Source organism: Globicephala melas, chromosome 10 (genome assembly GCF_963455315.2).
Source record: "Globicephala melas chromosome 10, mGloMel1.2, whole genome shotgun sequence".
Taxonomy (NCBI): Eukaryota; Metazoa; Chordata; class Mammalia; order Artiodactyla; family Delphinidae; genus Globicephala; species Globicephala melas.
Window position 1 is genome coordinate 94,806,437 of NC_083323.1, and position 25,797 is coordinate 94,832,233.

Below are 25,797 nucleotides of genomic sequence, written 5' to 3' on the forward strand. Positions count from 1 at the left end.
GTCGAGAATGGGGCCATGACACTGCATCCGCTGCAGATAGAAAATTACTTTCTAAATCAAAAGATAGAAAAGTCGGAACATATATACATATATATGTGTGTGTGTGTGTGTGTATACACACACACACACACATACATATATATATATAATTTTCTTGATTAGAACCCTTTGCTTAGGGCTAGAACCATATATCTAAATGTCTATTAAAAATACCCAGGTGAATCCCCCAGAGTCCAGAAACTGACCTCATCACTTTGATTCTCCCCTGAGTCCAATCTCTATTCTCTATATTATTTAAGGAATACTGCCCACATTGTCTGTATCAAAACACGAGGACCATATCTGACCTTCTATTTCTGCATCTCCTCTCCTTGAATTCCCTTATCCAGTTAATCATAGACTGTTTTACTAATCGTGTCTTTAATTCGACAACTTTCCTTCATCTCTACTGCCACACACTTGTCTTGAATACAATCACCTTTTTATGGCAACAGTTTATTCCAGTACATCCTATATTACTCAGCCTGAGTGATTCCTCTAAAAATGAATATCCGATCCCAGTTAGTACCCAATTTAGAATACTTTAGAGACTTACCACTGTACTTAGAATAATTCTAAACCATTTAACAACATTTATTTTGGTTCTTTGTAATTTAACTCTGTCCTCTGCTTCACTCTCTCATCTCACTTCATTCCAGCTTGTTGGATTTCTGTCAGTCCCTCTAGTTGGCTATTCCTCCTCCCATATTTGAGATTTGTACTATTTGTCCCTGTTTAAAAGCTCTTCTTCTGTCTTATTTACCTGGAAAATCTATGTTCAAATTTATGCCTCATATTAAATACTACTTTTTACATAAAACTATTCTCATACTTGAGAAATTCCCCAATATGTTTCTATAGCTCTCTTTATTTTTATTATCAAAATAATAAACATACTTCATCATAATTACACATAAAATTTTCTAGCCAAACATCAGCGGGAATGGAATTATGATCTACGAAAAGCTATCCCTTTATAAAGTCAATAAGAACATTGACAAAAAATGTCAAAATCAACTTTCTCAGAATGCTGGAAATTCACCAAAGACTTTCAAAAATATACTATAAGTTATTCAAGAAAACAGCTGCATCTCATCAAGAACAGTGACTGTTGTGGAGTTTTCACTTGCTCTGTTCCCATCCCCTTCTTCTCAGCTTCATAGTAGCCTTGAAAACCAACAGTCTTGCAACTACAGTAGCTGTGAAAACCAGCAGCAGAACAGGAACTGGAGGGGACAGAAAGAATTTGGAAGTCCTCAAAAAATGAATCTCAGAGTAGTCATTATTTGAACTAGCTGGATTCCCTGGAAATTCCCATCTGTAGGGCATGATTTTTCTTGACCTGAGAGAGTCAAACATAACTTGCTCAGTGCAAAGAGCCTTTTCCCCAGGGGCATTTGTCAAAAACGATCTGTACCAATTGCTGAACATTATAGCTTCCTGAGGTAGCAATAAGTGTTGGGGCAAAGAAAAGGCTGATTAAAAAAAAAACTTAAGAGAGAAACATGGGGATAAGATGCTCATAGAGGGCTTTGAAAAATTTAACATACTGCTAAAAATATGGAATGCTTCGTGCATGTGTATGGCTGTGAACATGCTCAAGGAAGACCTGAGAAGGCCCTAAATTCTCACTTCTGACTGACCTTAAGGCTCTGTGCAAGCAAAGGTTAAGGCAGAGCTTTTCAATCAGCTATTTTAAATATGTTCAAAGGACTAAAGCAACCATGTTCTCAACCATGTATGAGAATAACGTCTCAGCAAGTAGAAAATCTCAATAAAGATATAGAAATCACAAAAAAGAAACAAATAGAATTTCTGGAGTTGAAAATTACAAGAAGTGAAATTAAAAATTGACTAGAAGGGCTCAACAGCAGTTTTGGCTAAAGAAAGAATCAGTGAACTTGAAGGTGAATTGACTGAGATTATCAAGTCTGGGGAACAGAAGAAAAAAAAAAGAATGAAGAAAAATGAACTGAGCCTCAGAGAGCTGTGGAACACTAACAAGCATATCAATCTAGGTATATAGGAGCCTCAGAGGAGAGGAGGGGTGGAAAGGAGTAGAAAATTTGTTTAATTATAAGTATATAAGTTTCAGGTGTACAGCATTATAATTCAATGCCTGTATACACTACAAAGTGATCACTAAATACCAACCATTATTTTACAGTTGAACTTCTTCAACCGTTTCACCCAGCCCACCAACCCCCTTCCCCTCTGGTAACCAATAATCTGACCTCTTTACCTGTGAGTTTGTTTTTGTTTATTATTTTTGTTCATTTTGTTTTGTTTTTTTGATTCCGCATATAAGTGAAATCATATGGTATTTGTCTTTCTTCCTCTGATTTATTTCCCTTAGCATAATACCTTCAAGTTGCATCCATATTGTTGCAAATGGCAGGATTTCATTATTTTTTATGGCTGAATAGTATTCCATTGTGTATCTATATCACAGCTTCCTTACCCTTTCATTCACTGATGCACACTGTGCCGTTTCCATATCTTTGTTATTGTAAATAATGATACAATGAACATGGGGATGCATATATCTCTTCAAATTAGTCTTCCAATAAATACCCAGAAGTGGAATAGCTGGCTCATACGGTAGTTGTATTCATAATTTTTTGAGGACTCTCCATACTGTTTTCCATAGTAGCTGCCCCAATTTACAGTTCCACCAACAGTGTACAAAGGTTCCCTTTTCTCCACATCCTCTCTAACATTTGTTATTTTTTGCCTTTTTGATGATAGCCTATTCTAACGGGTGTGTGGTGATATCCCATGGTGCTTTTCATTTGATTTGCATCATGAATAATTAGTGATGCTGAACATCTTTTCATGTTCCTGTGGCCATCTATCTGTCTTCCTTGAAAAAATGTCTATTCAGGTCTTCTGCTCATTTTTAAGTTGGGTTGTTTGGGTGGTTTTTTTTTTTTTTTTGAGGTGTATGAGTTGATAATATATTTTAGATATTAACCTCTTGTTGGATATGTGATTTGCAAATATCTTCTACTATTCAATAGGTTACCTTTTTTGTTTTGACAGTGGTTTCCTTTGCTTTGCACAAGTTTTTAACTTAATATACTCCCATTTGTTTATTTTTGCTTTTGTTTCCCTTGCTTTTGGAGTCAGATCCACAAAAACACCATGAAGACTTATGTCAAGGGGTGTACTGCCTACACTGGGAATTTTGTGGCTTCATGTCTTACATTTAAGTCTTTAATCCACTTTGAGTTTTTTTGTGTGTATGATATAAGATAGTAGTCTAGTTTCATTCTTTTGCATATAGCTGTCCAGTTTTCACAGTATCATTTTACTAAAGAGTCTATCTTTTCTCCATTGTATGTTCTTGGTTCCTTTGTCATAAATCTATTGTCCATAATAATGCAGGTTTATTTCTGGGCTCTTAATTCTATTCCACTGACCTCTGTGTCTGTTTTTGTGTTAGTACCATAGTATATATGTTTGTTTCCTATAGCTTTGTAGTATGGTTCAACATCAGGGAGAGTAATACTTCCAGTGCTGCTTTTCTTTCTCAAGGTTGCTTTGTCTGTTTGTGGTCTCTTGTAGTTCCATACAAACTTTAGGATGATTTGTTCTAGTTTTGTGAAAAATGTCATGGGTATTTTGATAAGCATTGCATTGAATCTGTAGACTGTTTGTAGTACAGACATTTTAACAATATTAGTTCCCAATACATGAGCACAGGATATCTTTCCATTTATTTGTGTCTTCTTCAATTCCTTTCATCAGTATCTTATAGTTTTCAGAGTGCAGATCTTTTGCCTACTTTGTTAAATTTATTCCTAGGTATTTTATTCTTTCTGGGCCATTGAAAATGGACTTATATTCTCTGATAGTTTGTTATTAGTGTGTAGAAATGCCACAGATTTCTGTATATTGATTTCGAATCCTATGACTTTGCCGAATTCATTTACTACTTCTAGCAAGTTTCTTGGGGTGGAGTTGTTAGGGTTTCTTGTTCCTGACCTTAGAGGAAAAGCTTTCAGCATTCACCATTGAGTACGATGTTAGCTGTGGGTTTGTCATATATGACCTTTATCGTGTTAAGGTACGTATTTCCATGCCCGCTTTGTTGAGAGTTTTTGTCATAAATGGATGTTGAACTCCATCAAATGCTTTCTCTGCATCTATTGAAATGATGTGATTTTTACCTTACAGTTTGTTAATGTTGGAGTACCAGTCCTTAAATAATTTGATTACATAATAAATTTCTAGTTGCCTAACTTGAGGGCAATAATCTTGCAGTATGGAAATGCAGCAACAATGACAGCCACACAGACAAAAGCAGTATGTGAAACAACAGTTGAAAACATGGGTTCAAAAGTCAGGTTGTTTAGTAAAATGTACTTCTTTTTTTTTGGCGGTACACGGGCCTCTCACTACTGTGGCCTCTCCCGTTGCAGAGCACAGCCTCCGGATGCGCAGGCTCAGCAGCCATGGCTCACGAGCCCAGCCGCTCTGGGGCATGTGGGATCTTCCTGGACCGGGGCACGAACCCGCTTCCCCTGCATCGACAGGCGGACTCTCAACCACTGCGCCACCAGGGAAGCCCAATAAAATGTACTTCTAATGAGCAAGTTATTTATTTATTTGAGGTAAAAAAAAAAAACCTGTTGTGTTTGTTTCTGTGCAGTGTTTACAATATAAATAGAGCTGGCTGAATGAATTGTGAAATATTGAATTAAATGTGGTTATTTAAAAGTAGCTTGTGTTTTTTTAATATTTCTCATATTTTCCCTTTCACTGTTCTCTGTCCCCTTACAGTTACTTCTTTATTATAGAAACTATTCTTAGATATAGATTTATGTCATATAATTGAAATATTTCTCTAGCAATAGATACTGTAAGATGTTTAGAAGAAAAGATATTATGCAAAAGAATTAGGAAGATTAAACCATTCATAGGAGTGGGGAAGAAAACCATAGAAGATAGAAGAAGAAAATAAAATCAGCAGTTAAGCAGTAACGTCAGTAGACAAGAAATAAAATTTATGGGCTTGGCAATAAAGGATAATTAGCTCTGAGGTGGCTTTTAGAAAGCAGTCAAAAAAAGTTCAAACTGAATATAGGGAGAAACGCTATATCCATGAATTATGGTTGCCAGATATATTCACTTTCAGCATGATTTTATATGTGTGTCATTGTGTGTTTTGTATAGGAAAATATTGTAGGAGAAATGGGAGAGGTTGATTATTCTCACAGCAGGGACTTTTAGCTTATGCTTCTGTAAATATATCATATTGAACTATAACATCCTTCTTTTATCATAAACACAAAGTTAGGCTGGATAAATATCACAATAATACTAAATCCTTGTCAGTTTGCTTTTCATATTTAGGTCTACAATCCATGAGGAATCAATTTGTGTGTGTGTCATAGGGATCAAGTTAGTTTTTTCTCACGTGGACATCCAATGTCCCAGCACATTTATTGGAAAGGGCATCACCTAGTCAATACCTTGCCATATCACTTGGATCATAAAATAGTCTTTGCGTACGAATGGGTATCTCTACTCTGCTCTGTATATCAACTTCTCTATCTGTACCATGACACACACTCTCTAAACTACTGTAGGTTTATAACTATTGATGACTGGTAAAGCAGGTCTTGCAATCTTGTTCTTTGTTAGGAGTGCTTGGACCACTTACAGACTTTTGAAAAGTTAACTAAACTTAGTACCAGTTTGTCAACTTTCAGTTTAAAACTTGTTAAGATTTTTGAGTGGGATTACAATGAATTTAAAAATCAATTTGAGAAGAACGGTCAAGCTTACAATATTAAGTTCTCTAATCCTTAAGCAGGATATGTTTATTATTTGTGTCAATATTTCATAGTTTTGTTAAATGTCTTTTGCTAGACTTATTCTTTTTTTTTTTTTTTTGCGGTACGCGGGCCTCTCACTGTTGCGGCCTCTCCCGTTGCGGAGCGCAGGCTCCGGACGCGCAGGCTCAGCGGCCATGGCTCACGAGCGCAGCCGCTCCGCGGCATGTGGGATCTTGCCGGACCGGGGCACAAACCCATGTCCCCTGCATCGGCAGGCGGACTCTCAACCACTGCGCCACCAGGGAAGCCCCTAGACTTATTCTTTAATATTTGATTTTTTGATACAGTTGAGAATGTCTCTTTTAAAAAATTTATCTTATATTTCTTATTCATTTATATAAATTCAATTATATATACATTTATTCCTCTACTATCAAGAAAATTAGGTAAACTGTCTTAAATATTCTAATAGTTTACTTAACAGTTTATAGATTCATTGGGGTTTCTTATGTACTCAATAATGTCAACTGTGAAAACTAAAATTTATGAATCTACTTCTGAGAAGATATGAAGTATTTTCCCTATTCTCCCAACTAAGTACAACAAAATCCCTGGATATGACATATGAAATAACCATAAGAAGAGTGAAAGATGGTGAGGATAAGGCTGACGGGAGAATTCAGGACTAGAAAAGTGGTGCGGTGGTGAGTGCCATGGGTTTTCTTTTTGTCTCATTTATCCCCGACACGGAGCTGAAGAAGCCAGCAACCCAGAAATGCCAACCAGTGAAAACAGAAAACCATCCACAAAATCCTGCTCTCCACCAAAAATCCAGGAAAAGGGCAGCCTAGCAAAACAGAAAACTTGTAGCTAACAACTACTCTACTCCAGCCAAGCACCACAGAAAAAAAGCATGGTCCCACCGTCATGCACAGCAGCAAAGTCCAAGGTGCAAACCTGAATTGCCACACTTGCCTGTCTGTAACAAGACACTCCAACTGCCCCCACTCCTAACGGGATGGTGTTAGAGACAGCCACCTAAGGGCCCCAGACATTCATTCTCACTGGGCAGTAATGAATGCCCTCCCTCCCCAGGGAGTCACTGGCAACTCTGTGCAAAAGCTAGACTTCTCCTACCCAGCAGCTGGTGTCAGAGGAGGACTTTTACCAATGCCCAGTGGTGTTAGGTTGTACAAATATTTGCAAATGAAACAACACATTTCTAAATCATTCATGGATCAAATGGGAAATCTGAAGAAAAGTTAAAAGGACATTGAACTGAATGCAGTGTTTTTCTGACTTGATCTTTTTATATTCTCTAGAAGAATCTGAAATTTCTTATTTCTTCCTTAAATGTTTGGTAGGTGGGAACGTAAAACTATCCGGGCATGGAGTTTTTTACTTATGTTTTCATGTTTTATTTATTTCCCAAGGAGGATGTATTTAATTATGGGTTCAATTTATTTTAAAATTTATAAAACAATTAAGATTTTTAAAAATTCTTCTTGTTTCAGTTTTGTAAGAGGTGTTTATCTAGGATGTGTCCATTTTACTTAAATTGTCAAGTATGTTAGCTTAAAATTATACATGATACACTATTATGACTTTTCATGTCTGCCTCGACTTCTCCCACTTTCTGGCAAATTCCCTTCCATGGGTTTCATTTTCCTTTCCTAACATCTTGCCTCAGTAAAGGCTAATTCAATCCATCAAAAAATATTTTAATACATACATTCAAACTTTAAATTTATTGGGCAAAAGTGTGGTAATAATCCCTGAATGTCTTCTACCTGGAGATTTTTCTCTATGTAAGTAGGTACAAACGTATCCACAGGAGGTGGGAGAAGCAGCTCTGTTCAACTTCATTGTGTATCTATCAAGATTCAGATACAAATGGATATATATTTTTCATCACCTAGTGACACAGGCCCTTACCTGCCTAAAATTTCTACATGTTATATTTGCCATTTCAACACTATTGTCTTTGAGAATATTCCCCCAAAATATTTCCTACATATAAGAAGCCTGGAATTAAGTTACATAAAGGTATATCTCATCCTTGATATAGTTCTTTTATGCCTTTTACTTTGAAAAATAGTCAGATTTTTCAGAGTCCAAGTTTATGTATTCATGAACATTGTATTTTACTATCACTATGTCAAGTTAGGAAGAAGGAACATACCAGCTCATACTTTCCAAACGAACTCATTTCTATGTTTTAGATGTTCTACCAAAGAGGAAAATTAGAAAGTTCAAAGGGTGAATTCAGAGAGGAGAGAAGGTTGGAAAGTGGTTAGAAGTGGAAATTCCCCACTTACTTACTCATGGTTCCCTCTTCTGACCCTTTACAATAACCAGTGGGAGAGCACACACACATCTGTGATTTAAAAATAAATTTTACCAATTTACATAATTTGTATAATTCAATAGGTAAGACATTAGAAATGGCAGCTTTGATTCCCAAGGAGATTAAAAGCCATTCAGAAACCCAATTCACCCACTGAAAGAAAAAAAGATGATTAAAAAAAAGATGAAGAGGTAGCCTCTGGAAATTCTATCAGGTCTGAAGTTTGCGGTCTCTGTGAACGTGGGCCACCAGAGCATCCTGCCGAGCTGCTGCCTGATAAGGACTGTATATCCTGTCTCCTTTGTATCACTTTGCATGCAGCTCACATTACTTCATTTCCTTTCTGGAACCTTTCTCCGGATTCTTCATATAAGGTCAAACGTGAAAGAGACGTGCATTGAGTTCTGGTGTCCTGAGTGACTTCTTCCAAATTTGTCCAGGCACTAATTTCTCTCTAAAACTCGGCTTTCTCAACTGAACTATGAGATCTTAATGATCATCTTTGCCCTGTGGATATCCCTTAATGTTTTGATGTATTCTTTATGAAATAAAACATAGAAAATATCTCTGAAAATTTTGAAAGTTATGTATTATGACCACGTGTGTTTTGTAAGGAGATTTTAAAGAGTTTATTTGCACAAGTTTTCTTTCTTTAGGTTTCTTGATGTGTTTCTTTGCTTTAGAGAATTGAAGCCATCAGGGCTGACCACACAGGAAGTTGGCTTTCACATTTAGATAAATAAAGAGGCAACCGAAAAACCTTCTGACCCCAAAATCTCTACCACACTGCATCCTGACCCTCTACACTTTGCTTTGTCCTAGTTAGTGTAATTTCACAGGTGAGATACCTTCCTTTGATTTAACAAATACTGATTAGTAATGTAAACTTGTAATTCATTATATATACATAGGAAGACACTCTTGCAAGTGAAATAACATGCTTTTAATAATCAGGACAACAGGTATCAAGCAGGACTGTGCTGGGCAACCCCTATTCACTGTTCATGCCTCTGCATGGATTTAAGTTGACTGCTTTCTCAGGCAGATTTCTTACACTTAAAAAATTGATTGTGAAAGGGGATGGAGGAGTAATAAGAAAATAATTAATTTTGCAATAAAGTTATTGTGGAGGGCTTGAATAGCATGAGGGCCAGTGGATACCTACAAAGCCCACTGATAGCATATGTTCTTGGTAATTTGGCCGGTTTTTATGTTTTCAATGTCTGCTTACTGCCACCTGTATGAGTGCTGATTTCAACAAAATACTTTGGCCGCTCTCCTAAAAACAAGTAGAGAAAAATGATTTCAGAACAAAAATAATAGATTTTAATAGATCAATGTTATAATGTTTAAAAATATTTAATATTTAATAGATCAATGTTATAATGTTTAAAAATATTTATTTTCATAAAGTAAGATCTCTAGACATCACTTTCCTGTGTCCAAGGAAATATAAAACAAATATTACATATATTATACATATATATGTTATATATAACATCAATTACATGTATTACACAATGGCATATATAACATATATTGCATATATTATACATTTATTATTACATATATTATACATTAATATATAAATGTATATGTGTGTGTTTGTATATATAGACATATGTAAATATATATATATATATATATATAATATCCATTCACCTGAATATGGCTCTGGAAGCAAGAAAACTTGAACACATAAGAAAGTGTTTTAGTGTCACAAAAGCTGTTACAGTTGGTTGTAGGAGACTGCAGCTTCCTCTGTCTGTCTGTAACCTAGACAGACAAGCGTCACATTACATCATATCAGCAATTAGGCTGAGACTGCTCAGTTATTATCTGTTAACATCTTACATGAAATGAGGAACTTTTCTTTCTCATGACCTGAATCAAACTGTTAATCCTTTACTTATCGCTAAATACCTAATCTACACAAACACTGTGGTAGAAAGTTAATTTTCTCATTTATGATGTTTTCTTCCCCAAAACTTTGTAAGTTAGATGCTGATACCTTCATTGTACACATAACGAAGCCAAAATCCAGTGGAGTTGTATAACTTTCCCAAATCTGCATAGCTAACAAATGCTTGAGTTGATATTCACATACATTATTTCATGTATATATCCAACAAATAGTCGTTGAACTCCCTCTATGTTCTAAGCCTTATTATAGGTACAAGTTATTCATTGTTGTATAAGACAGCCATGTCCCTGCTCTTAAAGACCTTACTTTCCGGTAAGGGAAGTAAATATTAATAATTATTATCTTAAAAACTATATATATATATTTATATACAACTGAACTACAAAGTCTCAGATGATATTATGTTCTATAAAATAAAAGAGTGAGGTAATAAGTCATGACCAATGGGAGGTAATTTGTGCGGGTGGTCATGGAAGGTCTTACTGAGTAGGTAACATGTAAGGTAAATATAGATGAGAAGAAAGACTTAGCCATGAAAAATCTGAGATCAGAGGGAATAAGGGCAAGAGCACAGCCTATAAAATGAAAATAAGTTCAGCTTTTTCGAAGAACAGAGTGAAAGTCAACACAGCTGGGCTATAAGGAGTAAGAGGCAACATTGTGGGAGACAACTATCTGTAAACACTACTCTATTTTGCGTGCCTGTTAGCCTGCTAATTGTTCTGAAACATTCAAACTTCGCAGGTAGTCTGTGTCCAGCTAAGAAAATTAGAGTTTCACACTTACATGGGAATCATCAGAGGGGAAAACGTACACTGGAAAATGGTATAACTGGACCATGGCTTTTGTGTCAGTCCAATAAGCTGTTGAAACAACCTGCTTTGCACTGGAAGAGACACAGCAAAGGTTATCAGTGTGTATAAGTATGTATTCTTTCCTTCTCTTTATATCCCATGGACTTGGAAGATTGCAGATAGATAGATATATATATATTTTTTTTCTCATGCATTCTTCACAACGTGCTGTGTGTAATTAGTGTCAAAGTGCGGACATTAACCCAGATTCCCAACTCTAGGAGATGAAATAAACATTTAAAAGATCGAAGTTTCTTTAACCCAAAGAAATTAGTAAAAACATCAGCTATTCCCTTAAGTACCAAACTTCACTTCCCCTTTGTCATTCATCAGCAGTACTCAAGTATGCCCTTGCTACCCACTGGCAGTGTAAAGGCATTCATTTCTCAGCCCTACGATCCCACTAACCTCCCTGAGCAGCACTTTATATTTTGGAACTTTTATGTTTTTTATACATACTCTTTCATTAACTCATATTTATTAATTCACTCATTCAACAATATGTACTGAGTACATACTAGGTTCCTGTTACTATGTCACATGTTAGAGTCACAGAAGGGACAAGTCAGAAAAAGTCTTTACCCCCAAGCAGCTTACAGTCTGGTAAAGAAAGTAGGTGATAATAATGTAATGTCAGATCTTGACAAGTGACACAGAGAGAGATAAAGTCATGTGGAGTCATAGAGTAGGAGGTTCTATTTTACATAGAGAAGGCAAGTGAAGACCTCTCTGGGTAAATGATAGTTGAACAGTGAGTGAACTGAATTAAAGGGAGGGCAAAACATGCAACTAGATGGAGGAAGAACCTTTTAGAGAAAATGCATGACCCTGTAGTGGGAGGATGCTTGACATTTTTGTGGAACAGCAAAGCTGTGACTATTGGAGAGGGCAGTGGCTATGGTAGGAGAGGTAGCCAGGGGCCAGATCATGGATAAGGCAAAGTCTTCTCAAATATACAAGAAGGTCTTTGCATTGTATGGTAATTTTGATACGAAGCCGAGTCTAGTGGGAGAAGTGAAGAAGTGAACTTCTCACTAAAATGATACTACTTAATTATAAAGCAACCCGTCTAGCTGATATGTGGAAAACATACTAGGAACTGAGTGAAAAATAAAGAAGAACAAAGAGAGTTTTAGGACCAACGTGTACCTCTTCATGTCTTAGGTAAACAAATAAATATGACGGTCTAACTAGCCTACAGTAGATGGTAATTTTCTACCCACTTAACCATAACATTTTCACAAAGGCTTTATTCTGAAAACAGAATATCTGTACTCTAGTCATATTAATGATAAAATTTGAGGGCACTAAGATTATTAACCAGAGTGATATTTTTATCCCCTCCTTAAATCACTAGACACAGATATTCTACATTCATTTTGTGTTGACCTTAATAACTTATCTGGATGATATTAATACTATGGCAGTATATTTTTATAATAATCATTCTCAGATGTCCAGAGTGTCAGAGATATAGGAAAATAATAATCTAAAAGATTGGAGAAAAATAGAATAAGATATTACTGAGGGGAAATAGGGCAGTCTAAATGACAGTAAAATATGACATGAAAATTAACAGGAGATAAATGAAACAGATCATTTAAGATAAACAATTTTAGAGCATAGAAAGGAAGTACCAGCCACAAGGTCTATTTCCTCCATTAAACCAGCTACTGACTAAATGATACTTTGAAAAACTAGTCCCCAGGGAAGAATCGAATGACACATTTCTGGAAGCCAGTTTATAGCTTGCTAAGTTAAACCCTTCCAGACTGGAGAAAGATCCATGAGAATAGAGGTGGTAACTTTCTTATTCAACAATAAATCCTCTAACCCCAGACAGTGTCAAGTTCATAGTAGATGTTCAATAAAACAATAGTTGTTAAGTATATGATTATATGAATGAATGGGATTCCAGGGATATATTCCTCCCCACATTATTTCCATCTCAAAGATAGGAATCCCTAACTTTTAATTCTTTGCTTAGATATTCTGTTTCCTAAATTATTTGTTTTCTACAAATTTAAGAAAGGATATCTCGGATTCTGGGAAAACCGCGCTTGTCTCTTCACGCTGCACCTACAATTGTGAGAAAGCACGTTTCAGACAGCAGGGAAAACCCGTAGCTCACCACAACACCGCATTGTAAACTGTTTGGGCCACTAGAGCATGAATTAAAGAGGACAGGAGTAGCTGAAAGATCCGGAGGTGAGAGGAAGTGGGTGGAGACAATGTAACTGAATATAAACGCTAAGATATCTCAGAGACTCAGAGACTGAACAAGAGCTCCAGCAAAGACTCACTGCAGACTGGCTTGACCTGCGATTAACCAAGGGATCGTGACGAGGATAAAGATGAATTCTGAAGATTGTTCTGCAACAGAGACCAGCTCCTTGCATCTGAAAAGAGCACAACAAAGTAAGTCAGGTCTTACTCCTCATATACTGGTAGCATCTATCAATATATCTATATTTATATCTATCTACCTACCTATCTATCTATCTATGATATATAACGGTAGTTAGGGGGAAATGAAGCTTGTCTTTTGAAGAACTTGGTTACATTCTATTTCAGTTGGAATAAAGGAGAAAATGGGGAAGAAGTAAATATTTCTTTTTCTATGAGAAGACAAATAGAAACTTGAGAGGAAATCACAAGGGTGAATTTCAGAAGCTCTCTAAAGGTTTGTTTCTTTGTTTTAGTTTATATCATCTCAATTTTTCATATTTAATTAGAAACCTCACTGCCCTAGCCCAGTGAACTGGCCATCATTTTCCCATATCCATCCTATAGGAAGCACTGACTCTCTTTATGGAAAACTCTGTTTTCCACATAAACAATTACATTCTTGATTGCCTTTACCTTGTACCATTTTGTGCTTTCTGGGTGGGCCTTCTCTGGTGTTCTCAAGACAGCATCCTCCAGTTGCTGGGAACAAAGGTTTCTAATTTTTGAGAGAATATCCATATAAACATCTGAACATTTACAGTGCCCAATGGTAACTTATTAGGAGAAAGTCATGAAAGAATTCTTGAAAATGAAATCTTCTATATTCTTTATGGAACTCTTTTCCTCCATTTCGCTCTTCTATTTCACCCTTCTAATCGTGGGCTTCAAATTCTACATGAATCAGATGTTTTTCTTCCTTTCTTTTATTTTTCATCAAAACATGATCATCTTTGCTATATGCTTTTTCTTCTTTTCTATTTGTCTATTCTGTCCTCAGACCTTTCATTTTCGATTACCAGGATTGTCCCATTGTTTTACAATAATTTGTTTTGGTGAGGCTTTCTTGATTGGTTTCATTTCTCTCTCTCTTCCTCTCTAATTAATGAGGTGCCCCAAGCACCAGCATGTAGGAACTAGAGTTTACTTGTAAGCAAACCTAACCAGTAACAAAGAATGTGTTATGAACAGCAGAGCTAAAAAAATCTAGAGGAAGGGATTGTTTTCTGAGTATGGGTCTACTAGACTGGTTTGCTTTAGAAAAGCATTCATTACCTCTGATAAACCCATCTTTCACTTAAGAACACAAAATCAAGTGTGGATAACACGTACAAGCCACAAAAATTTTTTGGTAACCAGATAGCCATAACTTGATGGCTCAGCTGAGCTGCCCCAAAAGAAAAAATATATTTAAGAGTAAAACCACTCAATAAACAGCATAGTTGAAAGAAGAAGGAGCTATTGTAGTAATTCTTAACTTTTCCTGAGATCATTCCAATTTTCTGTTGAATATTTAATTTATGAATGTTTAGTCTACGCTGCTATTTGTGCTTGCTTCATTAGTATAAACAATTATTGAGCACCACCCTTGGTGATTCAATATGTACTAGTGGATTTGTTTTCAATTTCTCCATTAATGGACAGGGCTTGTAATCCGAGCAGAAGTATGCTCTTAGGGGAGTGTTTTCTTACCTAGGTGATAAGTCAAACTGTGAGTAACAATAGCCCTCACTAATGGATATAAAGTACAGTCTGAGAATCATCTCCATAGCTTACCCAATGGATAAGCCAATAGAGTGAGTCCAGTGGATAAGCCAATGGGCTCTGGCGTCCATGAGTTACTTGGATGTGTTGGCACTTGCTGAAGAGCCAGAGCTGTTCCTGCATTGAGTTTGAACCCTATGATCGAGTCTCACGCGGTAAGAAGTGAAACTAGACAGAGAGCTCTGAACTTGCTACCCTAGCTACGAAAGGCTGCTTCCGGTGACAGCTGTATGCTGGTGAAAAAAGGAAGGTTTGCTTTAAGAAGCTGAGAGAAATAGAACCAGATGGGAGTGAAGTAAAGCCTTCTCTTGCAAAACCTGAATGCAGATCTATACTGGGAGAAACAATCCTCAGAAGAAGCAACAGTTGATGCTGACATCCATTACATAGCAAAATTACTGTGAAAGAAAGCAGCATCTCTTTGCCTAGTTTAACCTTAAAGAAAGCCTTTAAGGAAAAAAAATACACGAATTTCAAGTTGTGTCTGTATAGACATCCTTTTAATTATGAAAGCCACCCATACTGAAAAATAGGATATTTTTGCATATTGAGACTATCTTTCATGGTAAGTTTTAATATCATTCAAGTAGTTATTTTACATTTCAGTTTTTGAGAGCATAATAGGGATCTATATATTTCCTGTGAGGCCGAATTTTAAATATCCTGATAGCTCATCCTAGCAAAAATCAAATTCAAACTCTGAGTCACAAAATTCCCCTCTCTCCTTTCTCAATTATTTATTTCTAATCTAGAACAGATATCTTTCTAGCTTTGTTGTTGTTGGTGGTGGGTGTTTTTTGGTAACTAAGAATCATCATTCACATCATATTCATATTCTAAATCCTTCCACAAAAATATTTCTCATTGATGAAATAAAACTTTTACTTGGTTTTAGCATTATACTAAGGATAAAGGATAAATGAAAAAACCTATTTCTACCCAATATTTAGTCTATAGTACTGTTAAATTTCCTCTATTATTTTAACTTCTCTTGGAAAATTCAAACATCTTATTTTTCAGTCACCTGTTATTTTTAAATGAGGTAAAATTGACATACAGTGTATGCACAGATCATACATATACAGTTTAATGAGTTATAACTACAACTCCAACCAACATTTGGCATTTTCCATCACCCCAGAAAGTTTCCCTGTGTTCCTTTCCAGTCAAATTAATTTTCCAACACATAAAAGCAATCACTTTTCTCATTTCTATCATCAAGTTTAGTTCAGCTATTCCTGAATGTCACATAAATGAATATATACAGTATATAATTGTGGCTGGATTTTTTTTGCTCAACATTTTTTTTTGCGATTCATCCATTTTGTTGCATGCATCAGTTGTTCCAATTTTTTAATTTCTGAGTAGAATTTCTTGTATGGGTATACCATAATTTGTTTATCCATTTTCCTGTTGATGGATACTTGGTTTATTTCTAGGATTTGGTTGTTAAGAATAAAGTTGCTCTGAACGTTCTTATATAAAACATTTTGAAGATGTATTTTCATTTCTCTTGAGAAAATAATAGGAGTAGAGTTTCTGGATCATAGGATAAGTGTATATTTAATTATGTAAGAAATAGTTTTCCAAAGTATTTTTTTCCATTCTACTCTCCCATTCAGTAAAATATGGAAATTTCAATGCTTCACATCTACCAAATTCACAAAAAATTACCATCCATCTTTTTTTTAAATTTTTAGTCATTCCAGTTGTATATATTTTTATATCAATTCAACATTTTTTATTATATCACCCACATTTATACCCATTTATACCATCTCCCTTAAACAGTAACTACAAAGAATTTAAGGGATTGTACATAGGATGTTCTTTTTATATGTCTTCTAGGGTAATCAGATATTTACTAAATGTTCTTATTGTGATTAAAACAATACAATTATGATATATTTAGAATTTTCATAGCTACTGAGTACGTATTTGGGGGAGATATTTTATGATATCATTATTGTGACTGGATTGTTTTATTTCTAGCCAAAAATAAACTATCCAAATTCACTCAACACTTGAGGGAAATTAACTTATAAATTTCATATAAGAAGATAGGGAGACACATAGCTATTTTTTTATTTTAAATGCCTCAAGAGAAAATCAAATGTCTCTTTCTTACTTCTATAGCCTGCTTGAATTCATCATCTACTTTCTCTCTTCAGATAATGCCACCAGGCTTCATTTTGCGGCATATCATGAAGGGTCCATTCAAGTTCCCATCCCATGTGCTGTAGTGAACGTGGTCTTCATCACCACTCTAATCATAGCTCTCATTGCTTTATCAGGTGGGTCTGCACTTCATGAATTCATCAAAAGTTCTGATTAATTTAGGACAATCTCATTTTTCATACATGATCAATTTCCTAGGAAATGCTAAATATGATTCCACATTCCTTGAATAATTGATGCAATACTTTTGTTTAGTTTTCTAGTGCTTTAGAAATATTAAAAGTTCTTATGATTTATACAATACTGTGGGATAAAATTACATGTGAGCAGATGTTTAAATCTGGAATAAAAGGGGCCGATTTAGAGTCTAAATATATAGACGTTTAACTGGAAAAATGTGGGCTGCACGTTCATTGTTAATGAAAAGAATAATACCTAAGCCATAGATTAATCAGGAATTGGTCAGTCTCTTATCTCAAAAGGAACAGAATATAGATATAGATATAGAATATATCTAGAAGCTCCCAGAGAGTCAGTTGTGTTATGGTATTCGAAACATACAGCTATACCAAGATACATTTGTGTCTTATACAAACATGAAATTTTACAGTTTTATGACACATCCCCAAACATAAATTTTTGTGTATTCTGAATTGCTCCTCTGCAAAGTATTCTCTCCTCTACCTTCCAGTATAGGTCTGTATATACTATGTCTTCAAATTCTTCCCCATCTGCATTCAGATACAAAACCTTACTTGGAAGTTTAATGTATTTTAGCCTTTCTAGTCCAAAGACTATTTTCAAGATTTTAAAATTTACCCTCCACTTTCTGACCAAAGTGACTCCCTCTTATTTCTTATACCTAGTACCATGATGATTAGGCACAATGAGAGATCAGATAAAGTGAGAAACTGCCTTCTTATTACTCTTTCCAAAATTCACCTTCCTTTTTTATAATTTTAAATGGAGCATATATAATGTATGAAAATTTTGAATCACCATGTTGTACACCCGAAACTAATATAACATCTCTCGTCAACTATACTTCAACAAAATTTTTTTTTAAAAAGAATTCATTAAAAAAAAAAAAAAAGAATTCACCTTCTTTCCTCTCTTCGTTTATCACCCAGCACAGCACAGCATCCCCTGAACTAGTTTTGCACACTGTGGGTATTCGGTTGCTTGTGTTACTAAAACAAACACTTTTCTTGTTCACAGTGGGCCAGTACAACTGTCCAGGCCAATATATGTCCTCGGTGTCACCAAACACCCACGTTTCTTCTTGCTCAGATGATTGGATAGTATACCAGGGGAAATGCTATCTTATTTCCAAGAAAACAAGGAACTGGACTTTGGCCCAAAACTTTTGCTCCAAACATGGTGCCACTCTTGCTGTCATTGATTCTGAAGAGGACATGGTAAGATAGTATTCAAAAACAATTCCATAAGATATTGCTATTCTATTTTATATAGCTACTCTGTGGTTTCCTTCTAAGGGAAGACATTGTATCTGTCTCTCACCCAGGAAAATTTAGTCACAGAAAGCCACATGATCAGTCTGAGGTCAAAATGAGAGTTCAATTTAGTCTTTAAATGTGATTTGTTTAGCCTCAAAGGCCAAAAATCCACATGAGCTGAACCTACATAGAACTAGTAAATAATCAGCTTAGCTATCATGCCTACGAGTTGCAGATTTAAGAAACAAGATTTATTACATACTTATCAGGAGGGGTGGTTTAACATACAGTTCCTTTGTGCTTTCTTCAAGATCTTTTTAAAACAACATGTGGGTAGAACTGAACACTGGATTGGGCTGAAAAATGAAGCTGACCAGATGTGGAAATGGTCAAATGGCAAAAAATTTAATAACTGGTGAGTTTCAAGATATCTCTTTATCCTCCCCAGGATGGCAGCTCAAGGGAAGCACTTTCCTTTTTTCCTTTAGAAGTACTATTCTACATGAAGATTGAGCTCTTTATAAGCAGAACTTTAACAATCTCTTTTGTATGTTATACTCTACGGACTTCTTTAAAGAAGGGCTTTAATATTATCATTTTTTTCTTTTTATCTGCTTGGAATTCATACGATAAATGCTTCTTAGTAACTCGATCTCAGCAAATTTGAGTGGAATAAAACTCAGAAATATTCCAGGTATAAATATGATGATGGGAAAAAAATCCAACATTTCCAATCTCATATTTATATTTTATTGACAAGCTAGTAATTCCTTTTTGCTTTGCCAGTTCTCCTCTCCACAGAGATAAAGAACAATATTTTCAATACCTAATTAGAAGCTTCTATGGATCTGAGAGAAAACCTGCCCCAGAATTAAAGATGCTGACTTTATGGCCATTACCTGTACATTTTAAAGTTTGAAGGACATCGTATAAGTTTAGTGTTAATCTTTGTCATCTGAAAACCCAGACTTGAAACAATTTCTAGCTCCCTAAATAGTTTTATGAAAATTAAAGATACAGAAAATTAGTTTAAATCTCTAGAAAAGGAATCCTTGGTATGTTTCACACCCACAAATGGGCACCAGGGACTGTTACCCTCTAAAACTCTATGCGCTAGTACACATGACTGTTGAATGTTTATACTTTCTGGGAATGGTGTGTGAACTCAAAAATGAACGAGTCACTCCTGTGGTGACACACCAAGCAAACAAATGGAGACGTCTACTCTTAATTTTGTATCTTCTCACCACATACTATTCTTTTGGGTCTTTGTCTACTGTCTCTGCAGATTACTCTGTGATCATTTGATTGGCACACTGGCCTCATGCATTCCTACTAAGAAAAAAAAAAAAGCAGAAACCACCACCTCCACCACCACAAAGCTGATTCTCATGTAACTGAACGGAAGTGATAAACTGACAATAATTCTGGTTTCTTTATTGTTGACAGGTTCAACCTTACAGGCTCTGAGAACTGTGCATTTCTGAACAGCACAGAGGTCAGCAGCACAGAATGTGAAAAGAATTTACACTGGATATGTAGCAAACCCTCCAACTAAAGAGGAATCATATTTGCTTATATACTATTCTATCATGGAACTCAAGGAAATGTGTGTTGACGAATGGCGCTCTATGGTCAGAAGTTTCCCAGAAAGACTTTGTGAAAAAAACTTTTTACTATTTTGGAAATTTTCTTCCAAACAAGACTGTGGGAAAAAGGGAGAAAAATTCCAGGAATATCTGCACTGTGGAATACTTCTGCCACGAGCTGAAAATGTTACAGGTTGACTAATTTTGTCCAAGAATGAGAAAAATGACTTCAAAGCTTTTGAATGCACTTTATATTTTTTTAATTCAGAAATAATAAGGTAACTAAGTTTAGAGTTATTATTTATTGTTGAATGACTGTGAACAACGTGTGCCCTTCATGCATTTGCACTGGATGAAGGAATTAAATAGTAGTATTAAAAGCTGAATGTAAACAGAGGAAATTTTAACTGGCAACAGAGGTATTTAGTCTAAATGCATTTTTCTTGAACTCAGAGGACATTTATCAATGGGCAAATGCTTATGAAATGAAGCTTTGTAATGTTTCTCTCTTTTTAAAGAAGTTTGTCAAGTTACTTTGTCATTTGCCCCCCAAAGAATGGGGTGATCATATATTTACGCCAGTCTTTTTTTTTCACTTCTTCAGCGTAGACTTGTCTTTTTCAATGGTACATAATTTATTGCCTTATACACAGTGTTTTACAGAGATAAGGACAAAAACAAAGAATATGAGGAATATTTGTAAAACAGATAAAAGTGTTGGAAAATGTGCAGTATGTGATGTGGCAAATCTCTATCAGGAAAAAGTCTGTATTGTTCAAATCTGGAATAATACTAGTCCTATCTGTTTATAACCTTGTGCCTTTCCTGATCTATTCTCCTTTCCTGATCTATTCTATCATGTGCAATACTTCATGAGAAGTATTTTCTAAGTGCAATAACGTGTGTTTATTTGTTTGTCTTTTGTATCCAGTACAATCATAACCTGCTTTTATGTATGTTAAAATGAAAGTAGAATAAACAAAATGGTTTCTGAAAAGTGGTCACTCCTTCAAAATATATTAAAACATATCTCATGCTAGAAAGGAAGAAACAGAATACCGTAACTTTTTTTCAAAGACACTTCTATTGTAAAACCTTAGATTTATAATATGGTTTGTGCTTTGTAAGTTGTTGTCATGTGTGTTTTCAAAGGGCTGTATCTACTTTTCTGTAAACAGCAAAAGTTCAGTAAATATTCTAATTGACTTTAGAGGAATTTATGTCATTTAAGAATTTTTGACTCTACCATTTTCTCTCTTTCTTTTATTGTTTATCACCCTGAAGAGGCACAGAGAAATTTGGAGGCGGCTAAAGTCACTTTGCAAGGATTTATTTATAAGCTCGTCCTCTCTCCAAAAGAGAGCATAATTTGTCCTCATCACTGATGTTCTGAAAGCATCTTATTCATTTCTGAAATGCTATACTCATAGTAATTTACATAAAATAATTCATTCAATAGAAATAAGGCACTCCATAATCTTCATGAGATTTTTCAATAAGGAAAAATAACACTATCTTCAAAATTGTTTTATGAATGTATTTCACAGTATTCTCCTTCTCTGAAAGTTGGAAATGTATGCTATATGTAGTATCTTTAAACTGTTGTCACTAGTATGGCATATTGAAAAGAAATCTGGATTCCAGACACTGCTTAGCGATAAATAATATAGAGTTTCTTAATCTCAGTGTCCTTCAGTTCCTACAGGCTCCAAACTCTGATATCCTATCATTAATATCAACAGTCTACTCCTGGGTCATGTTAGGAAGCAACGTCTTGGATCCATGCACTATGAAATGTGTAAGGGAAAGTGTAGATGTTGAGAGCTGGAGTGAAAGAGAAATACTGTCCAAGTTTCATTTCTGCCTCTCTCTAGTTGACTGGCTGTTTTAGTTAGAATTAGGTAGAAATTTTGTTAAAATTAGCTAGAAGTTAAGCTAGTTAATACATGAAAATGGACGTAGAAGAGCACCTGGCTCACAGTGAACCCCAAAGATGTATTAAACTTTAGTGGTGATCATTATAAATGGGAACACCATGCCCTCAAAGTAATTTTAGCAAAAAGCAGCATTTCTACATGATGTGTCTATTTCTACATAGCATTTTTTGAGGGTTTTTTTTTTAAAAAATTATTCAGTGAATGATTATTAAGCAACACTGTGGTGGACAGTAAAGTTAAAACACTAAGCAAATTTGGCACGAAAACTAGTCTTGGGGAATTTATGGTCTATTTCTAAAACAAACAGTAAAGTGTTATATTATGGTGGTGATGGAGCCTTATAGCAGGGAATATGTAGGATGCTGTGGAAATATATCACAGATATCCTACTTTATTTGGTCCTGTATTCAAACTTTTAACTATCACTTTTCTGTGTTTTATTTGGTTTTTCCAACATAATTTCAATTTCTTCCTCTGGAAAGGGGAGTAATAGTTTACCTGCTTATCTCAGATGATTATAGGGATTCAATAAGTTTAAAAGTATTTTTAAAAGGTTAAAAGCTGGGTTTCCCTGGTGGCGCAGTGGTTGGGAGTCCGCCTGCTGATGCAGGGGACACAGGTTCATGCCCCGGTCTGGGAAGATCCCACATGCCGCAGAGTGGCTGGGCCCTTGAGCCATGGCCGCTGAGCCTGCGCGTCTGGAGCCTGTGCTCCGCAACAGGAGAAGCCACAACAGTGAGAGGCCCGCGTACCGCAAAAAAAAAAAAAAAAAACCAAAGTTGGCAAAAATTGACATCTTTATTAAGTCTTTTACTCCATGCCATGATTTAATTCTCCATTAAATTCTTTAATTTTAGTCTTCTTTAATTTCTACCTTTAATTTCTTTCTATACGTTATAGATTTTTGTATACAACTCCTATATGTCTCTTTAAATTTATTCCTAGGTATATTACATGTGTATATATACATGTATATATTACGTGTGTATATTACCATTGCAAATGGTATCTGGTAGGTGAAGGGGAGCAGGATGTGTCACCTCAAAATATGTCTCTTTGGCTTAAGGATCATGTTACGCCGATTATTTAAAAAAAAATAAAAAAACAGCATTCACAGGTGAAGCTCTGAAAATAGAAGTTACCCTTTAGTAAGCGACATTTACATTTATAAGAGAAATCTCCATTTGTAAGGGTGTCTCCCTTTCTGTACAGGAAGAGAAGGGACTCTAGAAAATCTTAGTGGAGAAGGCAACAGCTTAAATCTGTGTAACAACCTTACCCTTGTTTACTGTGCTTTTCCTGGTGGCCTCCATACCAGGCCGCCCTCTCCCTCCCCAACATCTTCTTTTGTCTTTACCTGGAAATATTATTTAAGGTTATGGTTTGGATCGTTTTCAGGAGTTACTTGGTTTTCCTGGTTCTCTCCCACATACGCAGGAGGTATGCATGTTATTAAACTTCTGCTTGCTTTTCTCCCATTAATCTGCCTTTTATTACAGGAGGTGTCTCAACCAAGAAACTAGAAGGGTAGAGGGAAAATTATTTCCCCTCCCCCACGTAGACAAGATAGTCGCCCCAAAAGATTCACGACTTGGAAAGTGTAAATATGTAACATTACATGGAAAGAAATTCAGATGGAATTAATGTTGCCGACTTTCAGATAGATTCTCCTGAATTGGCCAGGTAGTCCCAAACTAATTACAAACATACCTTGGAGTTTTACTGTGCTTTGCTCTATGGCATTTTTCACAAATTGAGGGTTTGTGGCAACCCTGCATCAGACAAACCTATCGGTGCCATTTTCCAACAGCATTTTCTTGCTTCACATCTTTGTTATCACCTTTTGGTAATTCTCGAAATATTTTGTTATATTATGGTGACCTGGGATCAGTGATCTCTGGTGTTACTACTGCAAAAAGATTATGACTCATTGATGGCTCAGATGGTTCCCGGTGGATTTAAGATTCTTGCCTTGTCGTGAAAGAATTCGGAGACAAAGCGGGGAGGTTAAGAAAGTAAAGTGATTATTTACTTATGCAAGAATACGTTCTCAGAGGGAGAGAGCAGACAGGTGAGGAACTGCTACCCAGGGTTTCTTTGGCAAGCCAGTTATGAGAGGCTTACAAATGAAGGAGCGGAATATTCACTGGGGAGGGAGGAGTTTGGGGGTCGTATTCCCTGATTTTCATCCCAGCTCCTTCTTCCTAAGGGGAGGAGGGATTTTTGTCCTTATTTAGCTTAGACCAGAAGTGTCATGGCGTCAGTGCATGACGGATACTTCTTATCTGCAAGGCTAATTCTATTGCAATGAGAATAAAATGAGCAACACGTTACATTCGGATGCAGGAGATTCCCACTTTCCTCACCTTTCTTTGTCTGCTTCCAGGATACTTACCACCCAAAATGTCTGGCTTCCTTTCAGTCCGGAGGTCGTTGCTTTTCTTTGTCTACCCGTGGACCCCCGCTGTTTACAAGACGCGTGATTTCCTGCCCCCTGCCCCCATTTCTCTGCTCACATCTAGCTATCTGCCTGCTGCAACAAGATGATGGCTAGCATTTTTTAGCAAGAAAGTATTTTTAAATTTAGGTATGTTTGTTGATTTCTTGGACATAATTGCTATTGCTCACGTAATAGACTACAGTATAGTCCAAACGTACCTTTTATATGCACTAGGAAACAAAAAAATCTGTGTGACTCACTTTATTGTGATATTCCCTTTATTGTGGTGGTCTGGAACCAAACTGAGGCAGGAGGTAGATGGACCCCAGGCTGAACAGCCGGAGTCCGTCCCCTGTCGACAGATAGATACTCCAAAATAGCAGGAGAGAGGAGAAGCTGAGTCCTCCCAGATGAGAGATAAAAGACCACATATTCCTCATTCTCGAAGTCAAGGAGACCTTCCTGACTACACATGCGCAGAAAGGCCCCTTGAAGATCAAAAAGTGAGGGGGCCCCACCTCCTAATAAGTGATGCTAGCTACCCATAGGCCTCTTCACTAGAATCCATCTTGGCTAAAAGATGTGTGGACACATATGGGAGGACCCTGAGATGAACCAAATACGGACCCAGAACCAGGTGAAGCAAGACGATCGGCCAAAGGAAACCCAGAAGAAATGCCCCATAAAAGTGATTCAAACCACCACGAGGGTGCGAATCTCTGAGGCCACCCATGTGTCTATCCTCCTAATAAACACTTTACTTGTTTCACTACCTTGCATCTCTATGTGGAAATTCATTTCTACACAGCAGACAGTACAGGGCCTTGGCATTGGCCACTGGTCCCTGGTGGTCTTGTGGCTAGGGTTCAGCACTCTCACTGCCGAGGACTGACATCAACCTCTGGCTGGGAACAGAAACCCTGCTTCAAGCCGCTGCAGGCCGAGGCCACCGGGATAAGAACCTACAATATCTCTGAGGTTTGCCTATATATGAGCCTTTAAAAGCAGAGAGATTTCTCTAGCTGGAGTTACCGAAAAAGAGGTCAAAGAAATGAGAAGCATTTTTGCTGACTTGAAGACGGAGCAGGCAGCAGGATAAAGAAGGCTGTTGGCCAGAAGGTTGTTGGCCTTAAGAAGATGAGAGAGGCTGACAGTCAGCAAGTAAGTGAGGACTCAAACACTTCAGCCAAAGACAATGGCATTTCCAACGACCTGCACAAACCTAGAAGTGATTCTTTCCGAGGTCCTCCACAAGGAAA

General features: G+C 36.3%; 1 protein-coding gene across 1 annotated transcript; it reads left to right on the forward strand.

Annotated features, from left to right (window-relative positions):
* Window positions 1-13,238: 13,238 nt before the first annotated feature.
* On the forward strand, window positions 13,239-21,297 carry CD69 (CD69 molecule). The gene is made up of 5 exons (XM_030834482.2): window positions 13,239-13,365; window positions 17,109-17,231; window positions 18,334-18,533; window positions 18,884-18,987; window positions 20,022-21,297. The coding sequence occupies exons 1-5, from the start codon at window positions 13,302-13,304 to the stop codon at window positions 20,128-20,130; spliced, it is 600 nt and encodes a 199-aa protein (XP_030690342.1). The 5' UTR covers window positions 13,239-13,301; the 3' UTR covers window positions 20,131-21,297.
* Window positions 21,298-25,797: the final 4,500 nt, after the last annotated feature.

Bases quoted from the DNA above. Each gene is read 5' to 3' on its own strand.
- CD69 (XM_030834482.2), top strand. From the start codon at position 13,302: ATGAATTCTGAAGATTGTTCTGCAACAGAGACCAGCTCCTTGCATCTG. The intron at 13,366-17,108 runs GTAAGTCAGGTC...TTCTCTCTTCAG, and splicing joins TCTGAAAAGAGCACAACAAA to ATAATGCCACCAGGCTTCAT. The intron at 18,988-20,021 runs GTGAGTTTCAAG...TATTGTTGACAG, and splicing joins GGCAAAAAATTTAATAACTG to GTTCAACCTTACAGGCTCTG.